The following is an 18,690-nucleotide window of genomic DNA, read 5'->3' as shown; positions in this document are numbered from 1 at the left end:
TTGTGTTTTATATTGTGCAGTGTTTATTTGTGGTCAGTTTGTATTTTCTGCTGGTATATTTCCCACCTTTTAAAATGTAGTTTACCTCTGCCATTTAGGACTACCAGATTTGAAGAAAGTGGTAGTGATTCCCTATGTGCAGGCAAAAGAGAAAATCGACATCTCTAAGATTCCTAACAGGTTGGTTCTTAGAATTTCTGTATTAAGTTGTGCAAATTGCCTAATATAAATGTTATATATAACTGACTTCTAAGTGCTTGACCAGAGCTGACTTAACACGTAACTTTATGATAAGGAGAACCAAAACCAAATGGACTCCTATGTGGGAGAGTTATGTGGTTGCCGTTCTGGATTGTGTTGACTGGATATAGCAATGCCTATAGCTTGGTACCTTGTTGCAGGTTTATTCAGCTTGCATTTGTAATGTATTCCAACTTTGCGTTTGCATTTGCCTTTGACCTACTGCAGACTTCCTTATTTTCTGTTTTTGAATCCCCTATTGTAATTTATGGGGTGAAGTTAGTTCTAATGTAAATGGAGCCTGGGGTACACATGCCCTTAGTGCTCCATGAGTATATAAAGCTGCAAGGTTTTCTTTAAAGGGGTTTCTTTTCAAAGTGAACTTGTAAGGGTCAGACTTGATAATAGTTAAAAAAAAAAAAAAAAAAAAAAAAAAGTTAACTAGTCAAAAAGTTACTATTGCTGACTTATTTTTAAAGGGTTAGGCTCTGAGACTGACCTGTAACAAGCCTGCAGCCAAGGAATGCCTATGTAGTGAATTCAAAATCAAACAAACCGCTCTGGAGGACATCTATGGTCAGTAATGGAAGCTTCTGTGTTCTCACTGGGCCCCCTGAAGTACAGGGATACCTTTGGCCAAATTGATTTAATCATTCTGCGGGCTACTCGTCCACCTTCTGCTGCTGAGAAAATCACTAACACAGCTTGTGTAATAGCTTTGGGTCATTTCTTTCAGCTAAAATGTTTCCCACCCTTATATAACCCTTCATTTTATTAGGTGCAGGTTTTAAAGTATAAAGAGTTTACTAATTGATTGCTGTGGTCACTGCCATGGTTACTTTTTCTTATAAATCTCCAAGTATTCATAGGTTTTTATTTTTCATATTCTGAAAGCCATTTCGCTGAGCCATCAAGAAATTAATATTACGCGGATGCATTTGTCTCACTTGTTTAGCATATCTGGAAGTGTTTAACTATAATGACATTACACTTCTCTACAGATTAAAATGGATATGGGACACTTAATTGCAACAGGTTGTATCTTCATTACCACATCTGCACCATATTTTCCTTGCTGAGCTTTCCTTTTATGTACATTTGGGTGACGTGTACTATTTCTGGAGTAAACATTGCCTGGGAGGGCTCGTCCATATTGTGCACGTCAATGAAAACATGACAGCATCAGCTGTTTTTATGGCTATGGAAAACAAACTGTGACAGATGGATTGGATTGCAGTACAAAGCCATTTTAGGACATTCTATATCACATTTTATTACATTCTATGTCGCATAAAGGGATGTTACAGGAATGCCCATGCCCAGTTAATAGTTTTACCATTCATTCTAGATTGAAGCCTTGTATATGTATGCACAATATATGTGTAATGGATTGTAAGCTCTTTGGGGCAGGGTCCTCTCCTCCTCCTGTGTCACTGTCTGTCATTTGCAACCCGTACTTAATGTACAGCGCTGTGTAATATGTTGGCGCTATATAAATCCTGTTTATTAATAATAATAATATTAAAAAAATCATTGGCCAGTATTCTTGCCTGTGCAGCACTAAGATGTCAGGTTTAAATCCCAGCCAGGACATTATAATATATGCATGCTATTATTGCACTCTGGTTTCCTCCCACATCCCAAAACCACACTGCTAGGTTAATTTGCCCCCCCCCCATATCCCCCTAAGATGTCCTTAGACTGTGTTAGGACATTGGGCTAGGACTATGATTGGCACATTATATTGTGAGCTCCTCTGCGGAATAGCTATTGACACGACGTTGACATTAGGTGAGAGTGCCAATAACCATAGACTCATACTCTATGCTACCAAACTGTTAGGAGTATCTCCCCCATAACATTTATTGGAAACCAGAGAAAATAGATAAAGCCTGGCAGTTCCAAGCTGTCAGGGTTGTGGTAGCTGAACCAGCCACAGGTTCCCAGTCCTACTGGGATATGTCTCATCTTCATAAATCTTTCAAAAACTACTCTTTGTTTACCTTGCCGGGTTATGCTTTAAATCTCTGTGGTGTAAATATAACACTTTATTTGTGAGCAGGCAGTGTACATAACATTGTGCAGTCCCCATCACTGATTGGCAAATGACAGCCAATTGCACTGATCATTTAATGAAACTTGGTACAAAGCTTCATTTACGTCAGCCTCTTAATCATTTAACCCTCATAATACAAAAAAAGTGTAATGTTTCTTTTTCTATTCCATTTTAACCCCCTATTATCAATTATTCAGCACCTAATTAACAACTTTCCCACTTCCCCCTCCCCTATCTATTTATATTCGGACTCGAAAAGTTTTTGTTTGCAAAAAAGGGACACAGATGAGGCTACGTGCTTGTTTAATCATTCGTAAAATATTTTACCTGATGGACCATCTTAGATGGACCTTGCTTCTCCTTGACTCCTTGTCGGTAACAGTGGCTGCATGAAGCCAGGAGTTGGTGCAGGAATGGGAGAAAAAGGTCTTTGGGGGTCTGTCACTGGGGTTTCCCCTGCTGACTTCTTCCAATAAATACTTTTTTTTTTATATGAAATTTTAAGCAGGTTAGTTTGCTTAAAAATAAATACCAAAATATTTTTATGCAGAAGATGGTTTAGTAAATTGTGGTATCCTATTCTCTTTTTTCCCTGTGCTGACCGATCTTCCAGTTCCTAAGGGTGATCACCATACAGACAATCCCCTTGGGTTTTCCTAAATGATCTCCAGACTCTCCCACTTGGTCAGGGAGCAGTTAACAGATTTTCCAGCAGCTGCTAAGTTATGGTAATGCATTGACATTTTTTTTTCATGCAAATTTCTGGGGCATGCATTCACTTGAACGTCTGGAAGAGAAGATTTATCTTTTCATAATGAGTGAAAATTGAAATTCATATTATAGTGTTCACCCTCCCTTTCTTCTGTGTTATTTTATTTATTTTTTGTTTGATTATTTTCCCTCCAAGTGTAATTTTTCATGGCGCACTCTGGCAGCTTCCCATTTATAATACAGGTCCTCGCAGACTAGACAGAAAATATTGTCATTTTCCAGTACAGTCAGCCAGACATGTATGTTTTAGTGGGCACTCCTCAGTGCCCATTGCATTTTGTTACAGATAACCGCCTGCCAAGTGCATAATGGTTCACTGGCTATTGAAAGGCCCACAGCTCAGCACAGCATAAAATTAATGAGACGATTTCCTGGCAGATAAAATAGAAGCTAAAACACTCCAGTTAGAATACAAAATGCAGTAATATGATTTGTGGGGACCATTTTGCCAGCGTCTGCTATTTGGGTTAGAATGTCTGTTTTTCAGATAATGTTCTTTTCCATCGCGGTCGGAGCCTGCAGCAACTCTAACATGTACTCATTGATGGCAGCTTGTTTTTGTGAATCAGTTTTGGAAATATTGGATGTACATAACACCAAAAAACACACCATGGCTTTTTATATTTTTTGTTTTCCTTTCACTAGATTTCCATTTTGCTCATTTTCTTCCTAAATATTCTACATTATCAACATCTTTTTCTTCCAAAATATTCTACGTGCTCAACATCTTTTTTTAAGTCCTTATATTTGGTCTCTTCTGCAAAGAATACGGTACAGGAGAATGGCTGGGGTTCCCTTAGCAGTGGTATACCTAGAATCCCTATGGTCGGAAGCTGTATTGGTGCACGCACCCCCATTCCCCCAGAAACATTATTACCATACAGCTGGTTGTCAACTAGGGCACTGGACATGAGAGCTAGAACATCATACAGTCCTTATTCTCCATTGTTAGTCCCACTCCTTACAACTTTGCCTGTTATTTTCCTTATTGCTTAGTTGCCTGAATTCTCAAACTTGTGAGTTTGGAGGTCAGCTGACTGGTAGGAGAAATACATAGACGAGAGAAAGGCAGACTGCTGAGGGTGTATTGGTCAATCTAGGCAAAGACTGTGCTACCTATTCCAGGGAGTGGAAAGAAGCCATCACACTAACCTTTACAGTAATGGCTGATGTCCCTTCCACCTTCTACTTCCATCAGCCAACTGCCATTAAGTTATCTAAATGGACTGTGACATTGCAAAGTCAAGAAGACCAGGGCAGACATCTTGCTCTTGGTGACTGATGATGTTCTGTCCCTTTACTATAATATAACTGGTATATATTTTATATATAAGGTAAATTGTGGACTAAGGGTTAGTATATCAGTATAAACTATCTGTACCAGCAGCCAGTGCTCGTGTACGATTGTATTTTCTTTAGCTTGCTTTGCATCTAATTAGCATTATATATGTCTAAGATCAAAGTACGTCACTCTTTTCTCTGCCTGATAGAGATCCTCCTAGGATTGGGTGCTGAAAAGGTCATTATGCTCCAGAGATGGGTTAACCCTTCTAGATTATATTTTCTGCTTCCCCTTTTTGTACCTGGTTCTGTCACCAGATAGGGGTGGAAAATAGACCTGAAAGTGAAATTTTAGCAGAGAAAGATTAATTATTTTTTGCCAGGCTGGGCTGTCTTATATAGCAGAGCTGTATAAATCTCAGAACTGGTTGAAGAAAAATACCAATCATTTGGTAGGTTTAACTACCAACATAAATGTCATCTGTGTATTTAGCTGCTCGTCTAGGGTTTATCTTTACATTTTGCAGGATGTTCTCTTTGTGAAAGGCAGTGGGGGAGTGAACGCAATTGGAGCCATCATCTCTCCCACATAATAAATGCAGATATCATGTCTCTTACATAAGTGTAGAAATCCTGTCCTTTATGTTGTAACTGTAGCTGTCATCACAAAAACAGAAATAACCTGCATATTATGAAATTCCTGGCTGCTATATTACCCACATGAGTGGTGCTGAGCTGGCATATGCTACAGCTCGCTACTCCATGTAATTTATATTAAAAAAATAAAGCATGGTACAAGCAAAGAGGGAGACATTAGGGGACAAAAATATTAATAAATCAAACATTTGGATAGGAGGTACTTGGGCTACCTACACACGTGCAATAATTATCGTAACAACGATCAACGATTATTCATGATTATTTTGAACGATCGTATAGTGCACGATTCTGTACATGCTGAAACGATACGATCATTCAAAGATAATCCACCAATAACGTACACGCACTAGACACGATCGTTTGAACAATGCAGAAAGTGACGTGTACCTGGGACAGTGTACCGCAGAACTATCCATGATCACTATACACTCAATAGTTATTGAACACTTGTCACCCAATCAGATCTGCTGGGACAGTCGTTCATTTCCAGCGAAATTACTCGTTCATCGTCGTTGTTGGCCTGTCGTTCACTTTTTATTGGTAACGATTATCGGATGATTGATCGTTAGTCGTTCGTTTCCAACAATAATTATTGCACTTGTGTACATAGCCTTAGGCTATGTACACAAGTCAGATGATTCTCCTTCGATAATCGCCTCAGGGCTAGTATTGGACCAGAATCTGCATGTGTACAGCCTGCGTCCAACATCTTTCATGGATCTGTCCTGGCGGAACTACGCACGATGAACGATCATGCTACCGTCTCATTCTCCCCCCTCCCCTCTTCATAGAGCAGAGCAGCACTCGTGCAGTCTTTTGCTGTTGGAAAGGATTGTGAAAGATCCTTTCCATCAACAATTATTGAACGTGTGTAGCCTTAGACAATGGGCACTTGAGATACTGTATTAAATTTTTATTATTATTCTAAAATATTTACATATGTAAACATTGCTATTCAGGAAAGTAGAGCTACAGTACATAGAATTGGATATCTAAATCTAGTCCAGTACAAAGTGGTCCCTGTGCCTTTTATACATAAGCCTTGTTTGTATTTATAACAGTACCTGAAACTGTAATGTATTTTTGACAGTTGGCTCTCAGTAACTTATATGTACCAATAAAATACAGTGTCGCCTGCTACTTTCACAATGTGATAACTAGGAATTCAACAACCTGAATCCTTTTCTGCTTTGCTAGTGAAAGAACTTCTCTGCAGCTCATTAAAGGGACTCACAGTATTTGTATTGGTCCAAAAAAGAACCGAGCGCTCCCAATCCCATCTTCTATTGTACTATGCCAAGACCACCTGCATGCCAGCATCCTTTAGGTTTACTTAGTCTATTTCTCTATATACTAAAGATACCTATCTGAGAAATTCAGTAAAGCTTATATTAGAGCCATCATAGAGCAGTATAACATGTTTTGAGATGGTTGTACTCTATGATTGAAGACGAGCTGGTGATGACTCAAAATACCACTGTTGTCGGGGTTTTATTTTTTCATACTACCTCATGATGGATCTAATGAAAGAGCTTTATTGAAGCTTTTAAATAGAAGTCCTCCGTGAATCTAGGCTAGAAACACATTAACAATTTTTGTGGTAACATGATTGTGTTTTTAAAAATATTGGAACCAATTGTTTTCTGTGGCGTGAACCATACTTAATAGTACACAACTAGTTCTCAGTAAATCGCTACTGCGTGCTACTTGCATGCAATTTGTTTGAAATCAGCGCTATTCTTTTGTGATCTTTTGCCTGTGTGCCGCTAGCTTTAGCTAGCAGTGCGAGTCTCTGCTGCAGGATTTAGTTCTGTACATACATGCTCATAATATGAACTGTAGGTGGTGCCAGATAACTTACCTACAGGGCCAGCCTTCTATTCTCTATCTGCAGTACCCAACTTACTGCACAGTGCAATAGAGAGAAGAGATCATACCTAATGCACTGGTAGATTGAATAATTTAGGCACACATTTTAAATCTAGTAAAATACCTTGCAAGAATTTCTTATGTTTTTGTTCATATATTTGTTTTCTCAGACACATAGCTATTGATGGCTTGCCCAATAAAAGATGCGAAAAGACTTTGACTATTGTGGTTTTGTGTGTCTTTCTAGTGTGTTCCTGGAGGATTTCCTGGCAACTGGAAAAGTTGGGGACCAAGCCCCACAGCTGGAGTTTGAGCAGCTACCCTTCAATCACCCCTTGTATATAATGTACTCATCTGGTACTACCGGAGCCCCCAAGTGTATGGTGCATTCTGCAGGGGTGAGTATTGTCTACAACAGCTGATTTTCAAGCAGTGCAGCTCAGAAGACCCTTCAAGTTGACTTATTACCTGACAAAATATGTCCTTGTATTAAGTACATAAGATTCTTTTCCTAGTCGGATTATTTGCAAATGCTGTCTTTTTTCAAATCAAGATACATTTGCATTTATATGAATAATATAAGGAAGCGTATTTAGTTATGTATTCTTGTCATGATTAGCAGTCACATGAAATACTATAGACCTTCATCTTCATACTTGCTGTAATGTATTTAGCTTCATATTATCAAGGCTGATAAATGAAACTCATGTCCAAGAATGTATTCAGGGGCTGAGATGTTCCCCAGTTTTTGCACACACGCATTTGTCAGTGTCATAATTCATTCTCATATATTTATGAACATCTCTGGGCATATAGGTACAATATATCATAAGAAATTTTTAGATATTCTGAGCCAGAATGTAGATTGTCATGCTGAAAGATATATTGTTGTCAGCGTTTTAGGATTGGTAGTGTCCAGATCAGGGAACCTGTAATTCTAGAGGATTCCCATTGTCAGGGTTATGAGAACATTTCCCCAACAAAGACATAATAGGCCTGATTTATTAAAGCACCCTTAGATTTGAGAAGATAGACTATCATGTGAGTACCTGGGTGATCCAGCAAACCTGGAAAAAATGTGGTCCAGGACTGAAAACATTTGCCAACTAGTACTAAAAACAAATCATTTTTAGGAAATCTATTCCAGGTTTGCTGGATCACCCAGGTTCTCCCATGATAGTCTTTTTAAATCAGATCCAATGTGCAGAGGCCCCCAGAGTACTTACAGTATAGTCCTGCAGTTTGGTGGGCAGACTTTTTTCGGTTTTGATGGACCACGTACAGCTGTATATTCTGTATCCATTGGAATTGTGCCACTAAACAGTAAAACATTCCTAAACTGCTGATGCTGTCTTTGATATTAAGTATTTATAAATGTGTGTGTTTCCACTTTTATAGTTGGCTTTCAACATCCCCCTGGGATTTTATCCCAAGCCCATTCATTCTCTGGCTGAGGGCAGAGGCTTATTCTCTTGTGACAGATGGGTATCTGTGCTTATAGTCTAAAGATTCTGTTACTTGGAGTTATTGGATCTGTCTCATCCAGTGATGAATATTGTTCTCATTGCTCTGGAGATCTTAAAATGCAGAAACAAACAGTTATCTCAAACCATTTGCTTCTCTGACAATACGTCAGCAGAGCAGACGATGTGTGAACGGCGCACAAGTCTGTCTGCTGACTGCAATGTGAAATCTCACCTACAGAGCTGCTGTGTCCTCAGCACTTCCGTGATACATAAGCAGCATCTTTAACCTCTTCACTACAGACCCCATCAACAAAACGCGTTTAGTAGGAAAGACCATAATAGACAAAGTATTGAGCGAACAGGCCCCCGGTAAAAAATAAATTAAAAAATTTTAACAGTTAGAAAGATAGCTAACTAAATATTTAAGCACTTCCATTTCAGTATATAGCCATATCGCATACCAAAATTATTTAAAGGCCCTTGGCTATCAAGCTAAGCTCTATGTTCAGTAATGCACAGTATACTGTCATAGCTGTTGCTTACAAAGTGTTCATTTTTAATACAATCGAGAAGAAAATGGATGTTTGGGTTCCATAGGGTCACAGTAATGGCGAATAAGCCATTGCAGATCCAGCTGTGATCCTAAATTAGTGAAGCACTCACAAATTGTACACAGGCTTTAAAATCCCATAGACAACAAAGATACTGATGTCTACTAGCAGAGCCCTTGCTGTTCTCTTACATGTAGTTTTCCTTTAATTAATTAAAGTTATTGTTTAAACCTTCGACCACAATTGTTCAGCACATGCTAATTTGTGTTTTTTGTTTTATATCTTAGGGTACCTTGATCAAACATTTATCAGAGCACATACTACATGGAAATACAACTAGCAATGACAACATCATGTACTACACTACGGTAAATTAGTTTTGTGAATTTCTTTTAGTTTTAGATAAATTGAGGAAGAATCTCAGTTTCTGTTTGCCACTGCAGTGGGAAGATTTCCAGTTTTTCAAACTAGATTGATATTTTATGATGCAATTTGCATGAAAAATGATAATGCTGATTTTTACCTTTTAGGCTGGATGGATGATGTGGAACTGGCTGATTACAGCTATAGCCACAGGTGCTTCTGTAGTGCTGTACGATGGGTCCCCTCTTGTTCCTAATCCCAACGTACTTTGGGATCTCGTGGACCGACTGGGGTAAGACATTGCTACAAAAATTTGCCAGGTTCTTTAGTCTATAACACTTTTATGTAAAGCAGTAATAGACATGCACACAACTCTAGGCTTCCATTCTATCATATTTACCAAGTGCCAAGTGCTGGGAAACTTTGGGACATGTGCATTAGTTGGCACAGTTGGGTACTTGTATATAGACAAGCCAAACATCTGCTTTTAAAATCAAATGAGCTCTCTTTTAACATCTGTAATAATATGTTACAGATATATTATAATTCTGATAAAACAGAAATTATATTAGGCTTTATTTGATTATGCAGTGTAAAGTGCACACATATGTTTTATTCCATAATATGCTCCTATTTATTTTCTTTCTGTTCTTTGTAGATGAGTAAGTGGTTGGGTTGTCTTTCTGTACATAGATATGCTTATACATAGGACAGATTGGACTGTATCTCGATTTATTGTTAGAACATTTCAGCACATCTGAATACTAACGTTCCTTTTTTTCTAAAATGTGTAATACTTCACTGAAGTGTTGTACAACACCACACAGATAACTGAAAACCCTGTATATGATTATATTCATTTTCACACGCTGTGTGCTTTATGGATTGCATGTCTGTTCATGTCATCTGCTTCAAGGATGACATATGCCTCAATATTTGTCCAAGTAATGGAAACAAGGTCAGATAAAGGCTAGATTTTCTTTGTGTAGGTGGTTTCAAATGCAGTTCACATCAAAAACTGTTTGAAATACTTGTAACCGGCATGTATTTGCTATTAGAAATAGGAGCCATCAATATGTTATTGTCTGCTAGGTAATATAGATCTTCCTCTTGAAAATCTTGTGTATAGATTTTTAGTGATATTCCTATACATGTGCAACTTGAGTGTCTTTAAAAGCTTTTTCGCAGCATTGACTTGTATATACCCTCTGGATGAAAAAAGTTCTGACATAAACACTTATGCTGTACACAACAGTGGATATGCTACTGTGCAAAGATTTTTAGACCAAAGATGTAAGACTGTTTCCTAAATTTGAATAATCCTTACACATAAATACACATTTTAAATTATTAACTAAATCCAAATTCATGGTTCTCTTTCTCTTTTTGAACGGCCATGAGCTGGTAGTAGCAAGCCTGTAGTGAAAGGTCCATTGCTGTGTTGGATACTTTCATTGCTGTGCTGATGCAGATGATTGTACCATAAGTCCTTCCTTGAAGGACAGAACTCTGCAGGGATCTTTCCATGCATTGGACAATAGTAGTAAATGAGTCATTGTGCTTATTTTATTCTGCTTTGACAATCTGCAGTTTTCCCCTGGTGACATTTAGCAGATTACCATGATGAAAGGTTATATCCCACTGAGAAGGCTTTTTCCACTGAAAGGTTAATGGAATTGTAGTGATACTATTGGGTTTAGAAAGCTGGACAAATTTTACTTTCTGTAATCAATGTTTTACTCTCAAAGGATACATTCAAATTGTTGTTATGGCTAAGATTTTTTCATTTCCAATTTGTAACCTTGGTGTGAAATGAGCAGGTATGATCATAGGCTGAAAGGAGAGTTTACAATGAGCAGCAAATGAACTAATATTCATATCCTATAAGCGATAGTAATGTGATCTACAGAAACCTCTGCATATGTATAATATTGTCTATATTATGTCCTGCCTGCTTTAAATGGAAAGTTGACTCGCTGTGAGGTTAAAGGTGTTGGGACAGTCATCTTTAGTTTTGCTTGTCTACATACTGGGCAAGTGACCTTAAACATGTATCTATAATTTTTTAGTTAGAGTAGAAAATGTTAAAAAGCAACAGATGTCAACTTTTGTCCCCATTACCTCTTTACTTTCTATCTGTATGGCAATGATCAGCCGGACAAAAAGAGCCAAGAAAAACTTGCAGAGAATCCAATGCTACCCTCCTCTACCCAAAACTGGAAACAAAAATGTTTCCTTTTGCATAAACTTTACAAATATGCAGCCAGGTCACCTGATAGATAGATACACCCTTACCATTGCACTGAAACTAGTGCTGAGTACCAAGGTAGACATTTTGCTCTCAGACTCTTTGCCAATAAAAAGTGGCAGATTGCAATTGTGTGCATTCTAGATTTTCTAAACATCCTGGTGTAAAGATGTGGTGTACACGAGCATGGATGGATTAAAAGTCGAGACGTAAAAGTCAGGAACTTTGTGTAAGGAAGTTGTTGTTATTGAAGATATAAGTATTATAATAATTTCCTTACACTTGCAGTGATGGCTCAAGGGGCAGGACATTCCTCACTATACTGCTTTCTTCTTAGATGCCACATACATGACTAGACATCACACATCTGGTCAAGAAATGCTTACTCCTAAAATACAATTATGCAATATCAGAGAAGAGAGTCCCAACATAGATCACTGGTGTACTTGCAGAATTACAGGACTTTCAGTAGTGACTGCTGCCTAAATACACTTAATAACATAAATATTTGGTACCTGCTGCCCTGGTCTGTCTTACTGAAATGTGAGGTTATTTTAAAGGATAACCATTCTGGGAACTGGAGCCAAGTGGTTGGCTGTGTTAGAAGAGAAGAATTTGAAACCTCGTAAGTTGCATTTTGTAATCTTTTAAAGTAAATGTAATGTCTGTATGCATTTTTGTTATGTTCCCTCATTTCTAGCCAGCAAAGATTTGTATATATTGATTAGGCTGCTGCTTTGCTGAAAAAAAACCTCTTTATAGAACGCCAAAAATTATTCCTAAATATCAATGGACAACTGGATGAATTGGAGGAGTGGACTTACCTCCCTATGATTTGTCTGCTCCACTCATAAGGGAATATTTCCTTTAGAAAGAAAAGGTCTGAAACTAGATTGCTTTTGTTGTGTTTATTAGAACACCTGCAGTATGCAACACCATTATCATGGCTTCAACCTCTGTTAAATGATTAGTTTTAAAATCAAGTTTTCATATACTGTCAGTAGTGAAATTTATTTATATGTGTATGTATGTATGTNTATATATATATATATATATATATATATATATATATATATATATATATATAATTAGTTTAAAGAAGAAAATATCTCCAAACACCCAAAGTTTAAATTTAGAGTGTGTCAAAAACTTTTTGTCACACAAAAATATCATATTTTTATTTATTTATTTTTTGACAGGTGAAACCAACAGCCTGCAAACACTTCACACTATACTATCCACTGGATCACCACTAAAGCCACAAAGCTATGATTATGTTTATAAACATATAAAAAGTAATGTTCTTCTTGGATCTGTCTCAGGTAAGAGGTTCCTAGTCTATAGACATGTTATATTGTAGCGAGGCTCATGTACGGACTACCTGCTTCTACCAATTGTTGGTTAACTCTAGTGGGAGCTTTATATTGGACTACAGACAAATGTACTTCCTGCATGTTATAAAATAAATAACACTTCATTTTATGTTGTAGGTGGCACAGATATTATAGCTTGTTTTATGGGACAGAACTCCACCATCCCAGTATACAGAGGAGAAATCCAGGCCAGGAACGTTGCAATGGGGGTGGAAGCATGGAATGAGGAAGGTAATTATTTTATAGTGTCAATCCCCAACTCTTTCTGACAACTTCAGTTATGCATAATATGTACTATATTTATATGTTCTCATAATGCAAGCGGCAATAATTTGCAGTCACATCGTGCCATGTGTGTATGGTAGATTTTCATGATCCAGTACTTTTGTGTTAATTAATGTTTTTTTTACAGATTTTTTTTTTTTGTGAACTGCTGTCTGTATCTGTTAACACAACAACATTGGTAGAGCCCAATATTTGCTCATTCTTGTGGAATGAGGTCTGTATGACATGGGAAGTGCAGGGTTCTTCCCAGGCCCTTTTAGCTGGGCGCACCACCCGGCATTTTACAGCAGCCACCCGGCTGTTTTTGGGTGGTTACTGAAGAGTTTGGTCACAATACAGAGGCTGCCACCCGCCTACAATTTCTTCCAATCCGGCTTAAAAAATTTTCTGGGTGGAGCACTGAAGTGTATACAGAAAGACGAACCCCACTTGAATGATTGTCTTCAGATCTATCGGTGCATGGGATTAGAAGGATACAAAAATTACAATAAACCTTTAATAGCAAGTGGATGATGACACAGATTGTTGGAGAGATTATGGGAAGTAATATTTAAATTGTTTTACTGAAAGAATAGTAGATTTATAACAATTGAAATTAAAGTTAGAGTGGACCTCAGAAGGTTCTTGCAAACCCTTTCAGTTAAGAAAAGCTAACCCTGTGTGCCCAGGAATCTTCCAAGCCCATGATCATGCTTTATGTAATGCTCAGATCATTTCTAAAACAGATATAAAATAGCATGAAATGTGTAAACTGATGGTTATGGTGCTTTTTAAAAGCTCTAAGCACATTCATTATCTACTTTGTAAAATAATTCAAAAGTAAAATGATTGTTTTGCTCTGGCTTTTTTTCTTTTTGGGCTTTTATGATCTCTGTGTGTGTATATAACCATGTTCTTAAAGAGTTCACATCCAAAACATACACATATGTTTCACTCTTCATCTTTATTTCTTCTGGAAGCTGTGCATTTTTATTTCTCTGAATCAAAAAGATGAACACGGATTGTATTTTTTCTCAAGTCATATAAATGGTTAACATCCTGACAGAGCAACACAAAGTGTAAAAGTTGTGGGTTTGTTGTGTCAATCCATTCCACTCCCCTGTGAAGGTGTTAATACCAGGTTTGCAATGAATACGTTTAATTAAGTGGGTCACACTAAACAGTCTTCTTTAGAACCTTCAATCTGTGAATCAGATATGTTTATGCCAACCTCATTTACATAGCACACAAACATGTCTTAATAAATTAAGCATGTTTATGCAGTTCTAATGCTGATTGCCAGGGTAAAGGACCTATTTATAGCTGGGAGGTGGCTTTTCATTGAATATTCCATTCTGCAGTGTCCCAAATTACAAGAAACCATATGAGGTGGTCACATCATATGACAAGTCACATGACCATGCTTTCTTCTTCATCCTCCTGGATTTTTTCCCATCTACTGTAAAGAATTGTGCTCTTCCAGAGTCCTGAATCATAGCAGAGAGTCATGCACATTTTTTTTATGGAGGCAGTATGGCCACAGTAAAGCTTCACGGGTTCAGGGAGGAATTTTCCCTTGTTGGAGCAAATCGAACCAAGGTTTTTTTTTTTTATGTCTGTAGGGTTTTGTCTGGGATATGTTTATTTCCTTGGTGGTTAAACGTGATGGGCTTCAATCCCACTGGGGCAGCACACACACATGGCTTCTGTTTGCTAACCGCTCCCTATGTACAACCCTCCCTATGTACAACCCTCCCTATGTACAACCCTTCGTATGTACAACCCTTCGTATGTACAACCCTCCCCCTATTTGCTGTTTGAGTCACTTGCTGTCCTAAAGATGCAACACAAACCGTGATAGGAAGTTCTCCTTTAAGACAGTTATCAGCAGAACAGGTGTCCCCGTTGTAAAATTTTGTTGTTGTCATTTTTGTCCCAATTAAGAATAACCTCCAGAACAAAAAGATAATGAATATTCATTTTATTATTGGTTCTATTTTTTTTCTACTCGATCCAAAACTAAATAAAAGGATATTTGGCTGTACACTTTAGGTACTTCTGTTGGTTTGCCCTACATTGGCAGTGCCCTGCATGTTCATTTTAAAAGATGATTGTGTGCTTGGTAGATAGTTTTGTTTTGGCTCCTGGCACTGTTATTAAATAAAGATACATTTACTTTGAGAATAATATGTATTGCTGCTATTGTACACATTTTATTGCTAACATTATCATCTCATTATACAGATAGATGTTCATACATTCTCATTTTTTTTCTCCAGGAAAAGCGGTGTGGGGGGAAAGTGGAGAACTAGTGTGCTTAATTCCTCTCCCATCTCAACCCACACACTTCTGGAACGATGAAGATGGCAGCAAATACCAGAAAGCGTACTTTTCCAAATTCCCAGGTACCACATTAAGACAGAGAAATGTTAATGAATAAACACAAACTTGAACCACAAGCTATCAGCTGTAATTACAAAGCACATATAGGCGGTAGGTGGTCATGTTTGACCAAAAGCCAGTTGGGAAAAATGCATTTAATACGTTATAAAGTACTTAATGAGCCAGTATTTAATGAGCCAGTATATACATATCCGCCTTTGAGTAACAAGACTTTATTAGATTATTGTGAATAAAATTGAACATCAGTTGGGTGCATTTTGTATCACTTGATAAATGCTGTTTATTAAAAATTGATCCCAGTGTAATTTGGAATAGTGAAATGGTGCGCTGCATGGAAAAGAAATGTAGATGACTTTTTTCATATAAAACTAAAGTGTCATTTTAGAGCCTCTCTGCAGGCAGATATAAAAGTTGCAAATAATAATGCATCAATAAATGTATTTTTGGTAATTGTCCAATGGACTCTACTGCACAGTGGATCTCAAAGACAGAAAGTGAGCCGCAAGGAGTGGCTCCTTATATGTTGCAGTGCAAGAGGCATGTCACCTCGTCTGCCAGTTAGGCTATTGGCAGAATTGTGTAAATCTCAGGACTGGATGGAAAAATATACCTTTCGCAGGTGAATAAACCTTGCATATCTGTAATTTATCTATTTAGCTGTATGCTTTACATCAGATATGTACAGATTTACCTTATATCACATCACACATAGGTCATGTATACTTGTGATGCAAGCTTGCAGGTACTATGAGCTATGCTGTTTGCAGAGTAATTGGTATGAGAGATCTGCAATTTGGTCACTGCTGTCACAGAAGGAGCAACGACCCTTCTCTGCACATGCTGGCACGGAACAGGCCTAAACACACAATATTTTGATGTTCCCAAAATATGCTTGGCATATTTAAAATGAAAATGTAATTGGGATTATATTGTAATTTTATTTGTGGTTATATTTGTGACCTTGTAATTCATCCCCATTCTGTCAGATAAGTGTACTGGTTATTAGATTCACATAATTAAATTTACATAGGTAGCAGCTTTTCATCTCATGCTGTGCTGTATATTTCAGCTATATGCTCTATGCTTCTGTCACATGATCAGGAACAGTAAGGATTTATTTGTACATGCCAGGATCCTAATTGTCGCTCTTATAAAGGCCTTTACGGAACTTGTTTGTTAGTTCAGAGTTTAAACAACTGTCTGACATTCCTATTTGTTTACTAGCATTGCTATTACTAAGCACTGCTTGTGTCAATGGGAGTACATGCCTCCCACAGCTAGCCACATATGTGCATGTGAATTTCTGTTCCTTAGTCCTTTGATGTCCTCAAGCACAAAGTTGCTGAAATGTTCTAACCTAGTCTGCAAGAAAATGAGGATTTAAAAAAACAGAATGTTTAAATCCATGTTCTATTTTTTCTAAAAAATAGAAAAATGGCAAATCTTGCAGTTACGTAAAGCTACGTACACACGTCAGATTTTTATCGCCCGATAATCGGAATCGGCCAATTATCGGGCGAAAATCTGCCGTGTGTACAGTCGGTGTCGTCCATCGTCCAGACGACCGACCTGCCGGATCCACGGACGATGGACGACAGCCTATCCTAATGAAAGGGAAGGGGAGAGCGCGCAGCAGGGTGCCGCTCCGTCGCTCTCCCCCTCCCCTCTCCATAGAGCATGAACGGTGCTGTATGTACAGCACCGTTCATGCATCGTGCACTCCCTTGTCGTTGGAAAGGATCGTGAAAGATCCTTTCCAACGACAAAAATTGCAAGTGTGTAGGCAGCTTTACAATACTTTCATAGCATGGAAATGATTGCACAGCTCAGTTGTGAAGGAGAAATTTACCCTTGTAAACCTAAATTGAACTATATTCTGTCACATACTTTCCCAATTGGATGGTATATATGAGAAGTCTGTTGATTGATTTTTTAAAAAAAAATGATATCCATTGCCTCAAGCATATGCCCATAGACTCCATTATGTTGAGTGGCAAACAGCAGTAAATGAGTATTAACTCCATATTATGTTGTATCCTAGGTGTCTGGGCCCATGGAGACTACTGCAAAATAAACCCAAAGACAGGAGGCATTGTCATGCTGGGGCGCAGGTGAGTGCAGGTGGACATAGGCTAATGGAAATACACATTATGTGACTTGCACAGACGCTGAATAATTGTCTCTCAAAAATATCTATTGTGATGATTTTGGGTGACAGTAGGAAAATAAAAGTGCTATACAGCAGCTTGCTTGGCTAAGCTACTGTTTTGCCCTGTAGAAGGGGATAGGTGGAAGGTGCCCCACTGTGTCCTTCGCTAGATTGCTTTATTACATTGTGAGCCCAGGCTGTTTTACATTGAGCCTATGCAAGGTGTCCATGACAGCCTGAGTTTTTAGCAAGGGGCTGAATGTTTGTGCGTGTCATTCATTCAGACTTGATTGTGTGGGTACTGCTGCAGTATGGAAGATGTAGCATATTATAAACCTACTGTTAGGTCCATAATTATTTGGACAGAGACAACTTTTTTTTAATTTTGGTTCTGTACATTACCACATTGAATTTTTAATGAAACAACTCAGATGCAGTTGAACTGCAGACTTTCAGCTTTAATTCAGCAGGTTGAACAAAAAGATTGCATAAAAATGTGAGGAACTAAAGCCTTTTTTTACACAATCACTTCATTTCAGGGGCTCAAAAGTAATGGACAAATTAAAAAGCTGAAAATAAAATGTTCATTTCTAATACTTGTTTGAAAACCTTTTGCTGGCAATGACAGCCTGTAGTCTTGAACTCATGGACATCACCAGATGCTGGGTTTCCTCCTTTTTAATGCTCCCCCAGGCCTTTACTGCAGCGGCTTTCAGTTGCTGTTTGTTTGTGGGCCTTTCTGTCCGAAGTTTAGTCTTCAACAAGTGAAATGCATGCTCAATTGGGTTCAGATCAGGGGACTGACTTGGTCATTCAAGAATATTCCACTTCTTTGCTTTAATAAACTCCTGGGTTGCTTTGGCTGTATGTTTTGGGTCATTGTCCATCTGTATTATGAAACGCCTCCCAATCAATGTGACTGCATGTAGCTGGATTTGAGCAGACAGAATGTCTCTGAACACCTCAGAATTCATTCAGCTGCTTCTGTCCTGTGTC

The 18,690-nt window shown here is 38.0% G+C and overlaps 1 protein-coding gene across 1 annotated transcript in view; it reads left to right on the top strand.

Annotated features, from left to right (window-relative positions):
• AACS (acetoacetyl-CoA synthetase) overlaps positions 1-18,690 on the top strand; it is a 52,477-nt gene that overhangs the window by 21,655 nt on the left and 12,132 nt on the right. Inside the window, exons 7-15 of the mRNA XM_072415759.1 lie at positions 99-180; positions 7,125-7,275; positions 9,182-9,262; positions 9,425-9,549; positions 12,066-12,130; positions 12,705-12,827; positions 12,996-13,109; positions 15,422-15,547; positions 17,587-17,656. Of these exons, the coding sequence (XP_072271860.1) occupies positions 99-180; positions 7,125-7,275; positions 9,182-9,262; positions 9,425-9,549; positions 12,066-12,130; positions 12,705-12,827; positions 12,996-13,109; positions 15,422-15,547; positions 17,587-17,656 (937 nt within the window). The remainder of the gene's footprint in view (positions 1-98; positions 181-7,124; positions 7,276-9,181; positions 9,263-9,424; positions 9,550-12,065; positions 12,131-12,704; positions 12,828-12,995; positions 13,110-15,421; positions 15,548-17,586; positions 17,657-18,690) is intronic.

This window comes from Pyxicephalus adspersus, chromosome 6, assembly GCF_032062135.1.
Source record: "Pyxicephalus adspersus chromosome 6, UCB_Pads_2.0, whole genome shotgun sequence".
Classification (NCBI taxonomy): Eukaryota; Metazoa; Chordata; class Amphibia; order Anura; family Pyxicephalidae; genus Pyxicephalus; species Pyxicephalus adspersus.
Note: the sequence above shows the minus strand (reverse complement) of the source record. Positions and strands in the feature narration are given on the sequence as shown.